Source organism: Oncorhynchus mykiss, chromosome 30 (assembly GCF_013265735.2).
Source record: "Oncorhynchus mykiss isolate Arlee chromosome 30, USDA_OmykA_1.1, whole genome shotgun sequence".
Lineage (NCBI taxonomy): Eukaryota > Metazoa > Chordata > Actinopteri > Salmoniformes > Salmonidae > Oncorhynchus > Oncorhynchus mykiss.
In genome coordinates this window covers 35,718,756-35,736,343 of record NC_050570.1, presented here as the reverse complement: position 1 = coordinate 35,736,343, position 17,588 = coordinate 35,718,756, and the positions used below count along the sequence as shown (strand labels likewise).

The 17,588-nt window shown below is 42.2% G+C and overlaps 1 protein-coding gene across 2 annotated transcripts; it reads right to left on the bottom strand.

Moving 5' to 3' along the window:
* Window positions 1-1,383: 1,383 nt before the first annotated feature.
* Window positions 1,384-12,448, bottom strand: LOC110521768 (NAD-dependent protein deacylase sirtuin-5, mitochondrial). 2 transcript variants are annotated; one of them, XM_036968987.1, is made up of 9 exons: window positions 12,322-12,448; window positions 8,536-8,644; window positions 6,042-6,175; window positions 5,621-5,846; window positions 4,260-4,347; window positions 4,105-4,158; window positions 2,910-3,033; window positions 2,646-2,761; window positions 1,384-2,392 (listed from the first exon to the last, which is right to left on the bottom strand). In XM_036968987.1, exons 2-9 carry the CDS (start codon window positions 8,633-8,635, stop codon window positions 2,323-2,325), a joined length of 912 nt encoding a protein of 303 aa, XP_036824882.1. In that variant the 5' UTR covers window positions 8,636-8,644; window positions 12,322-12,448; the 3' UTR covers window positions 1,384-2,322. The 2 variants fall into 2 exon arrangements, with proteins under 2 accessions (XP_036824882.1, XP_036824881.1); XM_036968986.1 differs by lacking the exon at window positions 12,322-12,448 and adding an exon at window positions 11,837-12,310.
* Between the last annotated feature and the right edge of the window lie 5,140 nt (window positions 12,449-17,588).

Genomic DNA, 17,588 nt, shown 5'->3' with positions numbered 1-17,588 from the left:
ACCCTGAGACAACTGCTCAGTCCACGGACACCACACAAAAACAAATAAAATAACCATGCCCAACGTACTCCAAAGTTGAACATGTCACTCAGCCTAACAGGGGAAAAGAAAGGCTATAGCTCTGGATAGCAAATAGCACTACCCTTCCCAAATCTCCCACCGAGGTACACAACAGATTGTACTCACCTCCTCGGACCGATGTTCCTACAGCAAGAAGAGCAAGAGTATCTAGCGTGGGTAGGGGCCTGAAAACGAGCCATTGTTGCCCTCTCGAACGCAGCACACAACCAACTTATGGCTCATAACCCGTAACAAAAAGGGAGATAAAGGAGATAAGAATAACAAACAAATATTTATTAAAGTAAACATGGGAAAGGTATATGAACCCCTAGGCTAATGACATCTCCAAAAGCTAATTGGAGTCAGGAGTCAGCTAACCTGGAGTCCAATTAATGAGATTGGAAATGTTTGTTAGAGCTGCCTTGCCCTACAAACTACTCTGGGATGCTGGCCTTCTAGAGTTCTTCTGTTATTTTGTCCATTTAATATTTTATTTTAATTTGGCCAGTGTGGCCTGGTGTTTTGGGGGTACTATTTAATGAAGCTGCCAGTTGAGGACTTGTGAGGCGTCTGTTTCTCAAACTAGACACTAATGTGCTTGTCCTCTTGCTCAGTTGTGTACTGGGGCCTCCCACTCCTCTTTCTATTCTGGTTAGAGCCAGTTTGCGCTGTTCTGTGAAGGGAGCAGGACACAGCGTTGTATGAGATCTTCAGTTTCTTGGCAATTTCTCACACGGAATTGCCTTAATTTCTCAGAAAAATAGACTGATGAGTTTCAGAAGAAATGTCTTTGTTTCTGGCCATTTTGAGCTTGTAATCGAACACACAAATGCTGATGCTCCAGATACTCAACAAGTCTAAAAAAGGCCAGTTGTATTGAGTCTTTAAATCAGGACAACAGTTCAGCTGTGCTAACATAATTGCAAAAGGTTTTCTAATGATCAATTAGCCTTTTAAAATGATACACTTGGATTAGCTAACACAATGTGCCATTGGAACACAGGAGTGATGGTTGCTGATAATGGGCCTCTGTACGCCTAAGTAGATATGTCATTAAAAAAAATCTGCCGTTTCCAGCTACAATAGTCATTTACAACGTCCACACTGTATTTCTGATTAATTTGATGTCATTTTAAAATGGACATAAAATAAATGTGCTCGTCTTTCAAAAACAATGATATTTCTAAGTGACCCCAAACTTTTAAACGGTAGTGTACATTTCCTCTGACAGTTCTATGAACACACACCCACCCACATGGTGACTGCTTGACACACACACTCTCATACATGTCATGCAGGCAAAAAACACAGAAAGACAGATTTAAAAAAGCAACAGCACCTGGTATTTCTGTTCAATGAATTTCCCTTAGTCCTTAAAACAGTCTAATAAAATGTGATAACATAAACATGACCCTCTGCAATAACACACAGACTGACACACAGCATCACTAGAAATGGAGTAGTTGCTATCATAACCCCTACTCCATCCCTAACCCAGTCATCCTGAAGGCACAGACACACCAATGAACAAATATAATAGTCAGAAGTAAAGTACAACCAGGCTTCAGAACCACTCAAACTGACAATAAGAGTTAATGTATTATCAGGTAGGTTACTGAGAACACATTCTCTTTTACAATGAACAGGCAATAAGATGCAGCAGGTAGGAGTGAATCTGTAGACAAAGACAATCACAAAGAGAGCTAAACACTGCCCTCTACTGCCAGCACACACCTGATTTAAAAAGCATTTACAATGCATCTATGGTCGGATATGAACCTTCCACATTTTATATATAATCTATACATATGATAAAAGTACCATCTGACATGCAACGACCACCATGATACAATGCTTTGATATTGGATGAAGATGCCAAGGCAAATGGAAAAGGAATCATTGTGCTTGAGATACCGGACGACATGTCATAATTGTGATTTATTTGTTTTAACATGGTTGTCATTTCATGCAATAACACAAATCCAGAGTGGTAGCCTATGGAGTGTGGGGTATTGTCAGCACAGTCTGTTTTCTATAGCATACATTACATTCACAAAACTGGGGTGTATTCTTTAGGAACCAAACAGAAGCAGATGGCTGAAACGAAGAGCGACTAACCTGAAATGGTCCAATAAGGGCTTGTTTGTGTTGCAAAACGTTAACTGTTGCTAAATGTTTTGCCCTAATGAATACACCCGAGCACACCCATCCAGCACTAGAGTCTGGTCTATGTATACTGCGCTATGGCTCAGCCAGGGGAAGTCAGGGCTCATTGTTGTGGCGTGCCAGTGCAGGGGGCAGGGTGGTCCCACAGGGGCCCTGGAAGTGGAACCTGCAACACAGAGACACAGGTGTTAAAGGATGCCATAGGGAATCATTAGTATGAAGTGACAGCAATGTTTCCCAATAGTGGTCCTGGGGTCCAAAAGTGGTGCACATTTTATCCCCCTAACACACCTGATTCAAGTTAGCCAAGGCTTGATGATGAATTGATTAGTTGATTCAAGTGTGTTATTGTTAGGCAAACAAAGCACCGCTAAAGGTCCCCAGGACTAGGAGAAACTGGACTACAGTATGTGTATAACCTGAAGCGCATGGTGGCGGGTGTTTCCTCCATGTTAAATTCAGCTACAGGTATTCCTCTAGCCGCCACCTGGGGAGCAAACATGGCTGCTGGGTACACTATGGAGGACGTACCTACCTAAAACACACGAGGAAGACGCACATATCATCTTGTGATTATTATATATTTTACATTGTAGAGAAATCTCTTCAGGGTCTCATTTTTTAAAATCACGCATTAAAATGACACAAAGACAGAATGGACAGACACACACACCCGCACTCACCACTAGGCAGAGGTCACAGAGGTCTAGTTCCTCTTCAACGCGAGTCAGGATGTCGGAGTCCAGAGTCTCCCCGAACCAGACCACATTAGGCCTGAGCAGACCACTACAGCCACCCTGCTCACACCTGGTGAGGCGCAGACACAGTTAGACCACTTAAACGTGTTTCCTACATGACGATCTAAAACAATTCATATGATTGTGATCAACTGCCATCTAAAAAGTGAAGATAAGAACAAACTCAAGAAATCATAACATTTCTAATTAAGTGATAATGCCAGAGAAGCCTCTGTTTGGAGGATATATCGGCACAGGTGTGGCAAACTGTGCCAATATATCCTCCAAACACCGGCTTTCGAGGGCATTATCACTTTTATACAACGGGCTACCAACATACTCAAATAATGATTGACATATTTTAATTAAAAACATTATTTTGATTAATTTATTCATACTACTTCATCCTTCTACAAGATATAATCCCAACACAAAGCAAGGGTTGCTAGAGATGCGACCCTGTTGTTCAGTCTTTTTGTTCAGTATCTATGGACGTTCGTTCTAAATGTGCTCACTTGTCAGGACACCGTAGCTAGCCAACAACACAGCTACAGTAACACAATCACTTCAATCTGAAGCTGGAAAGACTGCATATTAGCTGCGTTTCGTTTGACCTTTGTTTAATTGAAATTAGTTTGTATATATCCATACAAATGATACCAGCTGATTCATGATTTCGACTGGCCAACAAATGCTGCCTGCCTGTCTGGTCACGTTCATTACTATGGGACAGCAGAAGATCGAATTTGAATATTGAAAGAATGTTGCAAATGTCGGAGAGACAGACAGCAAGGTTTATACAAATATCTCCTGTTGAAAACAAAATGTTAGTCTAAAAGAAATGTGAGAAAGTCTAGATACTTTTTATAGTGGAGATTCAAGTTTATAAATTGCCTGGCTGGGCTGATGAGACAGTGAGTGGATTGCACAGTCAGATGGAACAGAGTAAATAGGTATTTTAATGTCATAACTTTAGCCGTTGGCAACTGGTGGAATAGACACCGGCTGGAATGCAGTTTTAACCAATCAGGATTCGACCCACCCGCTGTATAAACAAGATGTAAGCGAGTTTGTCCCACCCATAGATATCCTATTAAGTTATTATTACTAAGTATTCTAATTCAAAAAGCCATGGTCCCACCTGGGTAAGTCATGAGGAGGGATCTGAGCATCACTGGTGTTAGGGTCTGGAGCACTAGAGAGAGAGCAAGATGGCAATAAATACTGTTACTATATGTAACAGTATGTACATGTAACAACACCAAGGAAATGCTGACCTGAGTTTGACTGACTTACCCTTTGCCCTCCAGGGCAGCACAGATGGGGCTCTTGTGGTTAACCCCAACATGACCACAGCTCATACAGCGGGTGTTAAACAAACTGCCTGTGGTCACAGAGCGGGAGTAGGAAATAAAACATGACCACAGCTCATATAGCCTGGTCACAAAGACAGAGGAGAGCTTACATGGCACTTTGTCGAGCAAAACGAGGTTTGTACAATACATCGAGATGGAGCTTATTAAAGAATGTGAAACAATGTCTGTTCGCTGCTTTTCATTAAACCACGCATGGATGTTTTTTAGGCTACGGCCTAAAATATTCATTCATATGGGCATTAAATTATATCCTACAGAAATGTGATCAGTTATGGAAACATTGGCTACAGTATATGCAAAAATATTCAGATATATTAAAAAGGCAGACATTTGATCACTACTATAGAAATGGAAACAAATGAGATTTTAGAAACAAAGTAACAATTACTGGGCTCTCATCATTATTCACATCAAGTCACATGCACAATTATCATTAAGGCAAAAGGTGGCTACTTTTTACTGCCGTAGTGAGGAGAGCGAGACAACGTGAGCCAGTCACACAGGCACTCGCTTTCATTTATTTTTTAACACAGTGTGTCCATTGTGCTCTGAGTTATTTGTGTGTCTTAATTATTTAATCAAACAGGTGTGCTTAAAGCGTCACACAATCTCAGTGCATATGTAGTTGCTTCTATTCAAACCCATAGGGTGTGGCTCTATATATGGAAAAATATGTTTAAACATTTCGACCAAGTGATTGGTCGAAAGAACAGAGGGCGACTCTCGGTCGACCAAGATATATATCTATATAGATATATATATCTATATCTATATAGATATATATATAGATATATTTATATATAGATATATCTTGGTCGACCGAGAGTCGCCCTCTGTTCTTTCGACCAATCACTTGGTCGAAATTTATATATCTATATATTTTTTTTTTTCGGGAACATCCGTAGTCTGAAAGCTTGTATGGTATATCTACAACCCAGTCTGAGTACCCAAGATGGACCGACTATTACACGCTGGAGTGAAACTGGCCTTCAACAATCTTCTTTAAATCTACACTTTAATAACAACATGAGTCCCCCAATACCACTACTCGCTAGTCAGACACATGTTCCGGCCCAAATGGCATCCCTATTCCCTATAGTGCACTAGAAGATGACACCATATGTAGGGCTTTGGTCAAAAGTAGTGCACTACACAGGGGATAGGGTGCCATTTGGGACACAGACACAGTGAAAGTGCCATTGAATTATTACCGTGGATCTACTAGCTAACTAGTCAGGACAGTGAAAGTCAGTATGGGTGACATAGCCATGGATACAGTACCGTGCATCTCCAAAATGTTGGTGGATCCGGCTCGGCGATGTAGCTCATCGATGTTCTGTGTGATGACGGTGACGCGGCGCCCCTGTTTCTGCAGCCTGGCCTCACACTCTGCTATGGCCACATGAGCCGAGTTGGGGCTCTTCGTCAGCATCACCTCCCTGCGGTAGTGGTAGAACTCCCATACCCTGGATGGGTTCTGACTGAACGCACCAGGGGTGGCCAGGTCCTGATTTGGGGGGGGGGGGGGGGGGGGGGGGACAAAGTGAGGATGAAAAACAGAGTGATAGAGAAAAGGGGGAGTGAGAAACAAGGCGAGAGGGGCGGGACAGGAGGAGGAGAGGGTGAAGGGAGACAAAGGGGAAGAGCAGTGCACTATAAAGGGAACAGGGTGCCATTTAGGATGCATTCTTGGGGTGTTTACCTGGGCTTGCCATTTCCTCCAGAAGCCTCCTTCTCCTCTGAAGGTTGGGACCCCACTCTCAGCACTAACCCCTGCTCCCGTCAAGATGGCCACGTGTTTGGCTTTCGAGAACACCTCTCGGAACGCTGCTAGGTCTGAAAACACGGACAAAAAAGACTAAAAAGTAACACCCATACAAATACAGCAACAAACACAGAAGACCATGCGTGCGTGGTCTTGTTCTTCCATACTTGTGGGGCCCTGAAATTCCTAAAAGTCCCCACAATGTTAGTCAAATAAGGAAAATTCTCCCTCATGGAGACAACTTCAGTGATGGAAAAAGTACCCAATTGTCATACTTGAGTAAAAGTAAAGATGCCTTAATAAAACATTACTCAAGTAGCAGTGAAAGTCACCCAGTAAAATACTACTTGAGTAAAAGTATTTGGTATCAAATCTACTTAAGTATCAAAAGTAAATGCTCAAATATACTTAAAGTTGAAGTCGGAAGTTTACAGGTTGGAGTTATTAAAACTTGTTTTTCAACCACTCCATATTTCTTGTTAAACTATAGTTTTGGCAAGTCGGTTAAGAAATCTACTTTGTGCATGACAAGTAATTTTTCCAACAATTGTTTACAGACAGATTATTTCACTTATAATTCACAGTATCACAATTCCAGTGGGTCAGAAGTTTACATACACTAAGTTGACTGTGCCTTTAAACAGCTTGGAAAATTCCAGAAAATGATGTCATGGCTTTAGAAGCTTCTGATAGGCTAATTGACATCATTTGAGTCAATTGGAGGTGTACCTGTGGATGCATTTCAAGGTCTACCTTCAAGCTCCATGCCTCTTTGCTTGACATAATGGGATTATCAAAAGAAATCAGTCAAGGCCTCAGAAAAACAATTGTAGACCTCCACAAGTCTGGTTCAACCTTTGGAGCAAATTCCAAACGCCTGAAGGTACCACGTTCATCTGTACAAACAATAGTACGCAAGTACAAACACCATGGGACCACGCAGCCGTCATACCGCTCAGGAAGGAGATGCGTTCTGTCTCCTAGAGATGAATGTATTTTGGTGTGAAAAGTGCAAATCAATCCCAGAACAACAGCAAAGGACCATGTGAAGATGCTGGAGGGAACAGGTACAAAAGTATCTATATCCACAGTAAAACGAGTCCTATATTGACATAACCTGAAAGGCCGCTCAGCAAGGAAGAAGACACTGCTCCAAAACCGCCATAAAAAAAGCCAGACTACGGTTTGTAACTGCACATGGGGACAAAGATTGTAGTTTTTGGAGAAATGTCCTCTGGTCTGATGAAACAAAAATAGAACTAATTGGCCATAATGACCATCGTTATGTTTGGAGGGGAAAGGGGGAGGCGTGCAAGCCGAAGAACACCATCCCAACCGTGAAGCACGGGGGTGGCAGCATCATATTGTGGGGGGTGCTTTGCTGCAGGAGGGACTGGTGCACAAACCAAAATAGATGGCATCATGAGGGGGGAAATTATGTGGATATATTGAAGCAACATCTCAAGACATCAGTCAGGAAGTTAAAGCTTGGTCGCAAATGGGTCTCCCAAATGGACAATGACCCCAAGCATACTTCCAAAGTTGTGGCAAATTGGCTTAAGGACAACAAAGCCAAGGTGTTGGAGTGGCCATCACAAAGCCCTGCCCTCAACCCTATAGAACATTTGTGGGGAGAACTGAAGTGTGTGCAAGCAAGGAGGCCTACAAACCTGACCCAGTTACACCAGCTCTGTCAGGAGGAATGGGCCAAAATTCACCCAACTTATTGTGGGAAGCTTGTGGAAGGCTACCCAAAACGTTTGATCAAAGTTAAACTATTTAAAGGCAACGCTACCAAATACCTTTTTGAGTCTGTAAACTTCTTACCCACTGGGAATGTGATGAAAGACAAAAAAGCTGAAATAAATCAATCATTCTCTCCACTATTATTCTGACATTTCACATTCTTAAAATAAAGTGGTGATCCTAACTGACCAGGAAATGTTTACTAGGCTTAAACGTCAGGAATTGTGAAACTGAGTTTAAATGTATTTGGCTAAGGTGTATGTAAACTTCTGACTTCAACTAAGTATAAATAAATTCAAATTCCTTATATTAAAACAAACCAGACGGCACAATTTTCTCGTTTTTGTTCAATGAAGAATAGCCAGGGGCACACGCCAACATCAGTAAAAGTAAAAGTTGTCAAAAATATCTTTACTTTACTATTTATACCGCAAAAGACTACTTAAGTAGTACAGTATTTTACTGAAGTACTTAACACCACTGGACATTTCCCACATCTCCATGAGGACAAAGGCTATTTTAAGCTAAGGTTAGGTTTAGGGTTCAGAATTGGGGTTAGCTTAGGGTTAGCTTTAGGGTTTAAGTGTAGGGGTTAGAGAAATTCAGATTTTTTTTATAGAAATCAATTTTAGGTTCCCACGAGGATAGAAAAACAAGTGTGTGTACTAGACTAACACAGTCCTACCTGAGCTGGGTCTGGCCATGACCGGTCTGTTCTGGGTCTCTTTAAATCGGGCACACAGATGAGAGGTGACGCCTCTGCTGGTGAACTGACGTACAATCATCAGGGTTAACTAAGAAAAAGGAACAAGAAGAAAAAGATAAGATGGCGGCCCTGAGGAGGGCGAGCGTCTTACCGGTTCCTGCTCGACTTCGCTTTTTATTAATGGCTGTTTTTCTGTTATTACTTTGTTTACTCCATGTTGGTTCAATAATTTCCTTCAAACCGACAAACACTTCTGGATCATGAATCAGAAGCTACACACTACTCTCAGCATCCCAAATTGGGAATACTGCGCCAGTGACGAGGAAGGAAAGGGGGACTCCAAGCTAAGCTGAAAAGACTGCCTACATGGCCTCCTCTTCCTAGTATCCTGATGGCTAATAGGTTTGGGTGGTATACCTTAAACCGTATTCCAGGGTAACTTTGAAAAAGCCACAGGATAGTTTTTCAATAACGTCAAAGTCATTTTTTAAAGTTTTTCAAGTTTTTAAGTTAATACCTGCAGTCAACTTGTGCAATTCGTTTTGAGATAAAGCAGACTACGTTCTTCATTTCATCGGTCACAATATTTAACATTATGACGCTTACAGTACGTAGTTCCCCGGAAAAGTTGAGCCAGTCACGTTTGTTTGTAAATAGCACAACGGAAGACGGCGGGAGCTGGAGTCCATAGTCTCTGTTTTGCGGCGCAAATGAGGCGATGAAGTTGCACTTGTATGCAATTCACTACTAAATGTTTGCCCTCAGATATCTTAGAATTCTGCCAGAAGTCAAAGAGCTCTGATGAGTTCTGTACAGCTTCCATTCCTTCCCTGTGCTTCCCAACTAGCGTTTTATTTTCTCTTCCGTTCTTCTCCCCTCTGCTCTTCCTTTAGAAAAGCATGCATCACAACTTGGTTCACTTGCACAATTTCTCTCATTCCCTTTCACTTGTAAATGTCCACACATTGAAAATGACATACAGGACCCACCTGTAACCACGCCAGCCCAGGACCCCCACATCCGGCTTCTTCACCTGCGGACTCGTCTGAGACCAGACACCCGGACAGTATTTCTGTCTAATACAGCCACTTTGTGGGAAGAAAATAAATCGGCTGGGCCTTGCTCCCAAGTGGGCCTATGCCCTCTCAGGCCCACCCATGGATGTGCCCCAGCTCAATTATGTGAAACCTATAGATGAGGGCCTAATGAATATATTTAAATTGACTGATTTCCTTATATGAACTGTAACTCTAAAATCTTTGATGTTTGATAACTCAAACTCGTGGACTACAGACTATCAAACTACAAAGGCAAATCCAGCTGAGTGGTTCCTACAGAAGCCTCCCTCCCAGACATGATTAACTCATTCTATGCTCGCTTCTCTCATTGCTCCAGATGTGTGTTCACTCGCCGATGCTGACATGAGGAAAACTCTCAAAACCGCCGAACCAGATGGTATCTTCTCGGACATCTACAACATGTCCCTGTCCCAGACTGTAGTCCCCACCTTCTTCAAGGACACAACCATTGTCCCAGTGCCTAAGCAAAACAAGGGTGACATGCCCAAATGACTAATCGCCCCATTGCACTTACCACTGTCATCATTAAGTGCTTGGAGAGGCTGGTCTTGACCCACATTAAGGTCAGCACGCCAGGTACACAGGACCCACTCCAATTTGCCTACCGCTCCAACAGATCCAATGAAGATGCCATTTAGATCGCTATTCACACGACCGTATCACATCTGGACAATAATAACACCTATGTGAGAATACTATTAATTGTATTCGTTCAGCATTCAACACTATTGTTCCCTCCAAGCTCAACACCAAGTTCAAAGCCCTGGCTCTGGACACCACCTTTTGCACCTGCAACTGGATCCTGGACTTCCTGATGTGTAGACCACAGGCTGGATTGGCAATAACACCTCCTCCACACTGACTCTTAACACAGGGCCCCACAGGGGTGTGTCCTCAGCCCTCTGCTGTACTCCCTGTTAACCCATGACTGCGTGGCACGACACCAACTCCAAATTTGCTGACGACACCACGGTTGTATGCCTGATAACCAACAAAAAAAATCTGCCAATAGGGAGGAGGTAAGTGAACTGGCATGTGGTGCCAGGACAACCACCTCTTCCTCAACGTCAGAAAAACAAAAGGAGTTGATTGTTGACTTCAGGAAGCCAAAGAGGGAACATGCCCCAATTCACATCAACAGAACTGCAGTAGAGAGTCAGTAGTTTAAAGTTCCTCGCCATCCACATCACCGAGGACTTGACATCGACCAACACCACCACCACTCGTCAAGAGGGCACAACAGCGTATCTACTTCATAACGCTGCTGAAGAAATTTCCTCTCCAAATACTACCGCAGCACCATCGAGAGCATCCTGACCGGTTGCTTCACGGCCTGGTTCAGAAATTGCTCCGTCCACAACCACAATGCCCTCCATAGGGTGGTGAAGACAGCCCAGAACATCACAAAGAGCATGCTCCCACCCATCCAGGACATCTACTCATAATGGTGCCTGAGGAAGACCCGCAGCATCATCAAGGGCCCCACAAACCCCAGCTGCTCACTCCCTTACCGTCAGGCAGACCGTATCAGAGCATGAGGTCTGACACCAACAGGCTCAGAGAGGGTTTTTCTCTACAAGCCATAAAGACTGCTGAACATTTGAACTTGACTGGACCACCAGCTCTGATTCTCCAAACCTTAGCACACACACACACGCACAGCCACACATTCATGCTACACACACACACATCACAACTGCTGCTACCAGACTCTTACGATTGCTAAATAATGCACCATTTAAACACTTGTCCCCCAATTCCCCAAAACACATGTAAATATTTGAGTATAAATTGTGCCCTCCTGTATTATACTTATGCTAAACTATTCTACTGAACCATTTACTTCATGTTCATATTCTTATCTTCTATTATTTCTTATTGTTGTTGCAAAGTGGAGAAGGAACTTGCAAGTAAGCACTTCATTGGACGGCGTATACCACGTGTATCCTGTACGTATGACTAATACAACTTTAAACTTGAAGAATATGAAGGATACACAAAACAAATTCAAGTAATGTCTCAACAGAAACCTACAGCCAACAGAACTCATATTGATGTTGACACAGCAAATGACAGTGAACTCAATTACCACAGAGGAACAACTACTTTGGGCACGTTACTACCTCATAGATCAAGAAAGCAGGGGGTTATTGTAACAAAACACCACACTGAGTTGTCACCTAACCAACTAGCTATTGTACCTGGAGATCTTGCTTGCTGTAACAACTTGGAAACGTTGCTGACATGCGCAGACCTCGCTGGCTCGTCAAAGGGTAAATATTCATAGCAAGCTAATGTAGCTCGCTATCTGGTTTTCTTTGACCCTTGTGCATTTAAGGGCGTAAAGGGGGTCGTTAGTCTTTTAGACTCAAAAATCGACCCTAGGCAACAGGGTCGGGTTTTCGAGACTATTTGTTGTTCATGCAACTTGCAAGCAAAGATGGTACTCGAGGTGAGCTCTAAATACGACAGATAGCTATCTATGGAATGCAACTCAAGTTTAGCTGTTAGCTAGCTAACGTTAAACTTGTTGATATTCTTCAAGCGACTATCAGCATGTATGTTTCGCATATCCAAAGAAGCATTGCCATACAACATGAATATGCCCTGATTAAATACCATTAACTTTCAGATAGATTTAATCTGACACATTTTGCATGTTGAATTTCTCCAAGTCCTTCCTTACCCTGTTTCAGCTGTTTAGTTAAGAGGTGTGTGTAATTTTAAATGTCTTCCTCTTCTTCTCCTTTGGGATTGAGTTGGCAGATCGCATCCAACTTTCAGGTGCATACACCGCCACCTACTGTATTGAAGTGTGAGGCCAGTCATGGCCTACCTACATTGAATGATCTTCATTATTCCTGTTTCTAAACGGAAAAAATTGTACCATCAATATACCACTATTTCATAAGAATTACACCCCCGTTAACTATTTTGCTGTTCAATCTTGTACTCCCAGGTACTTCTCTGCAGCTGCCACCTACACTCACTACTTTGCCCCTATCTGCTCCTGCACCATGCCAACGGCATGGGAGGGCTCTTCAACCTGCCTATCTCGCACCGGACACTTCCGATCCCCAGCAACATGAGCATCCCTACAGTTGACACACACAACTTTATCCACAGACACTATACAATCCTCTGAGGTGCTAAACATTTTAAAATTGTATTGGTGGATCGCATCAACTAGGTGCATACATCGCCGCCACCTACTGTACTGGAGTGTGAGTGAGGACACGGCCTCCCTTAGCTAAAGATTGTTAAAACAGATCATGTGAGAAACGATTTTTGTTATTCTTTACTGGGAGTTACAGGTTTATCTATACAAATAGTTGCCAGAGATTTTTCAAATGCCTGGTATGGACGATACTATCGTCATTCTCGACTTGGCCAAACATGTTTCTTCTAAAATGTCCGTGTCCAGTTGCAGGTGGCGTGCCTGGATGTAGAAAGTGCTCCGTTATTAATGAAGTAATCCAACAATGTGTACGCCGCCATCTTGTCTATTTCAAATCTTCTCTCATTGATTAAGACAGGTGGGTCCACCCCTGACACGTCTCTTGTGCCTCATGGTCCGGAGTGGCTCTCCTGCGGACTGGGTTTGAAATGGATCACTGTCAATTGCTCACTGTCACCCTATGTTTACCACAGGTATGACAAAACATGTATTTTTACTGTTCTAATTACGTTGGTAACCAGTTTAAAATAACAATCAGGCACCTCGGGGGTTTGCGATATATGGACAATATACCACTGCTAGGGGCTGTGTCCAGGCACTCTGCAATGCATTGTGCCTAAGAACAGCTCTTAGCCGTGGTATATTGGTCATATAACGCACCACCTCTTGCCTTATTGCTTAATTATACAGATACAAAATTGGCCTACAAATGCTTTATATAATTTGCAATATGACAGCTAAATCTCCCAAAATAACCGTGCCATTCCAAATGCAAAAACCTGAAGAAAAAAAACAATAATACAAAACACAGAGGAATATAAACGGGTCAGGGGCATGTAAAAGGATGAAGCGCTTCTTTTGATACTAAAATAATATCCTGCTTTTAAACTAATATGCTACATATTTATATTGCTGTGTATATTCTCTTTTCTAGTTGTCTGTCAATGTTGTGCAATGTTATAGCTACAGTAAACGTTTATGAATGAATGATTTGCCGTTTACAATGGTTGGAATCCAGTGACAATGATTCAATGTTTATCTATCACTGACAGATTAAGCTATTATTATATATAGACCTACTTATCTATTATTAACTCTACTGCCTAAAATTCTTATCAACCATCTAATAGCCTAATTAAAAGTAAAAGTCGTAACAGTTTTAGTTAAAAGCCCATCTTTAATCTAAGCAGACTTTAACATCTCTACACTACCAGGGGTTGGTCGGGAGGAAGATCCGGGAGGGGGGTGGTTAGGTCATGTAGGTTACCCAGCCTGTCTAATGCCTCCTGCTGTCTCCTCTCTTGCAATGCCTTGACATCCTCTGGGCATTGTGATTGATAGATATGGTATGATTTACTTTTAGACGGGCCGGGGGTCCCTTTTTATAGGGCTGGATATTTTTATTTAGCAAATGTAAATAGTGCTCTGTTTCTTTGGCCAACCCAATGAACCCTGGTAGAAATAATCAATCAGCGCTTTATTGAATGGTCATTTGGAATGTCAAGGTAATGAACATTATGGGTAAAAAAATAAATAATAATAATACAAAACACAGTAGAATATTGAGCCTAAAATGAAGATTTTTGCAATTTTTTGGAGATCCTCCTTCAGCTTAGTGTATTATATTAGCCTGTCTGGCCCTTATTCTCAGTTAGCCTCCCTAACTCTACCCTACATTATGGGAGTTAGATACACTAGTCTAGATATGCTATCTGCCTATACATTAATAGTATAAATGGGATGAATCTACACTCTTAGAAAAAATGGGTTCTGTCCCCATAGAGGAACCCTTACAATAACTGTTTTTGGTTCCAGGTAGAAAGAACCCATTTGGGTTCCATGTAGAACCCTTTCCACAGAGGGTTCTACATAGAACCCAAAAGGAATATACCTTGAACCAAAAAGGGTTCTCCTGTGGCGACAGCCAAAGAACCCTTTTGAAACCTTTTTTTCTAAGAGAGTATCAGTGACAAATGGACAAATGTGCTGTAAAATGACAATGTGCTTGTTCTTGTGTATAAATGCCCCATTCTAGTTCCATTCTGTGTATTCTGATGATATCATCCACTAGATGGGGTGAGCTTGCTTCCCAAAAGAGAGAGAAGAGTTGGAGAATAGCAGCTTTCAAATGGTGATGGTACATGCAGATGGGTATTGGCTTACTGATCTCTTATTTAAAAAAAAAATGTATTTGCCTATTTAACTAGGCAAGTCAGTAAAGAACAAATTCTTATTTACAATGACGGCCTACCAACAGGCAAAAGGCCTCCTGCGGGGACAGGGGCACGGGATTTTAAAAAACTAAAACAATATAAATATAGGACAAAACACATCACAACAAGAGAGAGAACACAACGCTACATAAAGAGGGACCTAAGACAACAACATAGCAAGGCAGCAACACAGCATACAACAACATGGTAGGAACACAACATGGTCGCAGCACAAAACATGGTACAAACATTATTGGGCACAGTCAACAGCACAAAAGTCAAGAAGGTAGAGACAACAATACATCACACAATGCAGCCACAATTGTCAGTAAGAGTGTCCATGATTGAGTCTTTGAATGAAGAGATTGAGATAAAACTGTCCTGTTTGAGTGTTTGTTGCAGCTCGTTCCAGTCGCTAGCTGCAGCGAACTCTTGACAACCATTATAAATATCTGCCATGTAGGCTATGGAGTCAGCCATGATGAAGGAGACAGATAGCCTACTTAACCCTAGCCTAACTGAAAGTAAGGGCCAGACAGTCTCCAGATATCATCTCCAATTATAGCCTACTGATTTACTCTCTGGGGAATGGGCAGGTATTCTCACAATAGCAACTGTGAGTTATTCTGTGCTGTTGCAGACAGGGAAAGTCTGTGTGTGTGTCAGTGGTGTAAGGCAGTTTCCTCGGGCTGCAAGGTCAGACACAGGTCAGACATCTTGCTGCTTTGATGGTACACTGTGATGTTTTACCTGATAGATATGGAAGTTTATCCAAATTTGATTTGTTTTCAAATTATTTGTGAGTGTGTGTAATCTGAGGGAAATATGTGTCTCTAATATGGTCATACATTTGGCAGGAGGTTAGGAAGTGCAGCTCAGTTTCCACCTCAATTTGTGGCCAGTGTGCATATAGACAGGGTCTTCTCTTGAGAGCCAGGTCTGCCTACGGCAGCCTTTCTCAATAGCAAGGCTATGCTCACTGAGTCTGTACATAGTCAAAGCTTTCCTTAGGTTTGGGTCAGTCACAGTGGTCAGGTATTCTGTCACTGTGTACTCTGTTTAGGGCCAAATAGCATTCTAGTTTGCTCTGTTTTTTTGTTAATTCTGTCCAATGTATCAAGTAATTATCTTTTTGTTTTCTCATTATTTGGTTGGGTCTAATTGTGTTGCTGTCCTGGGGCTCTGTAGGGTGTGTTTGTGTTTGGGAACAGAGCCCCAGGACCAGCTTGATTAGGGGACTCTTCTCCAGGTTCATCTTTCTGTAGGGGATGGCTTTGTTATGGAAGGTTTGGGGATCACTTCCTTTTCGGTGGTTGTAGAATTTAATGGCTCTTTTCTGGATTTTGATAATTAGCGGTTATTGGCCTAATTCTGCTTTGCATGCATTATTCGGTGTTCTGCGTTGTACACAGAGGATATTTTTGCAGAATTCTGCATGCAGAGTCTCAATTTGGTGTTTGTCCATTTTGTGAATTCTTGGTTGGTGAGCGGACCCCAGACCTCACAACCATAAAGGGCAATGGGTTCTATAACTGATTCAAGTATTTTTAGCCAGATCCTAATTGGTATGTTGTTATGTTCCTTTTGATGGCATAGAATGTCCTTTTTGCCTTGTCTCTCAGGTTGTGGAAGTTACCTGTGGCGTGATGTTTAGGCCAAGGTATGTATAGTTGTTTGTGTGCTCTAGGGCAACGGTGTCTAGATGGAATTTGTATTTGTGGTCCTGGTGACTGGACCTTTTAAGGAACACCATTATTTTGGTCTTACTGAGATTTACTGTCAGGGCCTAGGTCTGGCAGAATCTGTGAAGAATATCTAGGTGCTGCTGTAGGCCCTACTTGGTTGGTGACAGAAGCACCAGATCATCAGCAAACAGTAGACATTTGACTTCAGATTCTAGTAGGGTGAGGCCGGGTGCTGCAGACTTTTCTAGTGCCCACGCCAATTTGTTGATATATATGTTGATGAGGGTGGGGCTTAAGCTGCATCCCTGTCTCACCCCACGGCCCTGTGGGAAGAAATGTGTGTTTTTTGCCTATTTTAACCGCACACTTGTTGTTTGTGTACATGGATTTGATAATGTCGTATGTTTTTCCCCCAACACCACTTTCCATCAATTTGTATAGCAGACCCTCATGCCAAATTGAGTTGAAGGCTTTTATGAAATCAACAAAGCATGAGAAGACTTTGTACACCGTTTTCACTGAGGAAATGTACGAGTCTGCTGTTAATGATAATACAGAGGATTTTCCCAAGGTTGTGTCACGTTCTGACCTTAGTTTTTTTGTTATGTCTTTGTTTTAGTATGGTCAGGGCGTGAGTTGGGTGGGTAGTCTATGTTCATTTTTCTATGTTGTGGTTTTGTTTTTGGCCTGGTATGGTTCTCAATCAGAGGCAGGTGTCGTTCGTTGTCTCCGATTGAGAATCATACTTAGGTAGCCTTTTCCCACCGTGTGGTGTGGGTGAATATTTTCTGTTCTGTGTTTTGCTTCACTGTTCAGGACTGTTCTTTTTGTTGTTTTACTGTTTTTGTTCAGTGTTCAGTATTCTTATTAAAACAAT

Coding starts and splice junctions, on each gene's coding strand:
- LOC110521768 (XM_036968986.1), bottom strand. CDS start 11,920: ATGAATATTTACCCTTTGACGAGCCAGCGAGGTCTGCGCATGTCAGCA. Junction 3,034..4,104: donor CCTCCTCATGACTTACCCAG/GTGGGACCATGG, acceptor GCGCCTCACCAG/GTGTGAGCAGGGTGGCTGTA. Junction 2,762..2,909: donor TCTGTGACCTCTGCCTAGTG/GTGAGTGCGGGT, acceptor CGTGTGTTTTAG/GTAGGTACGTCCTCCATAGT.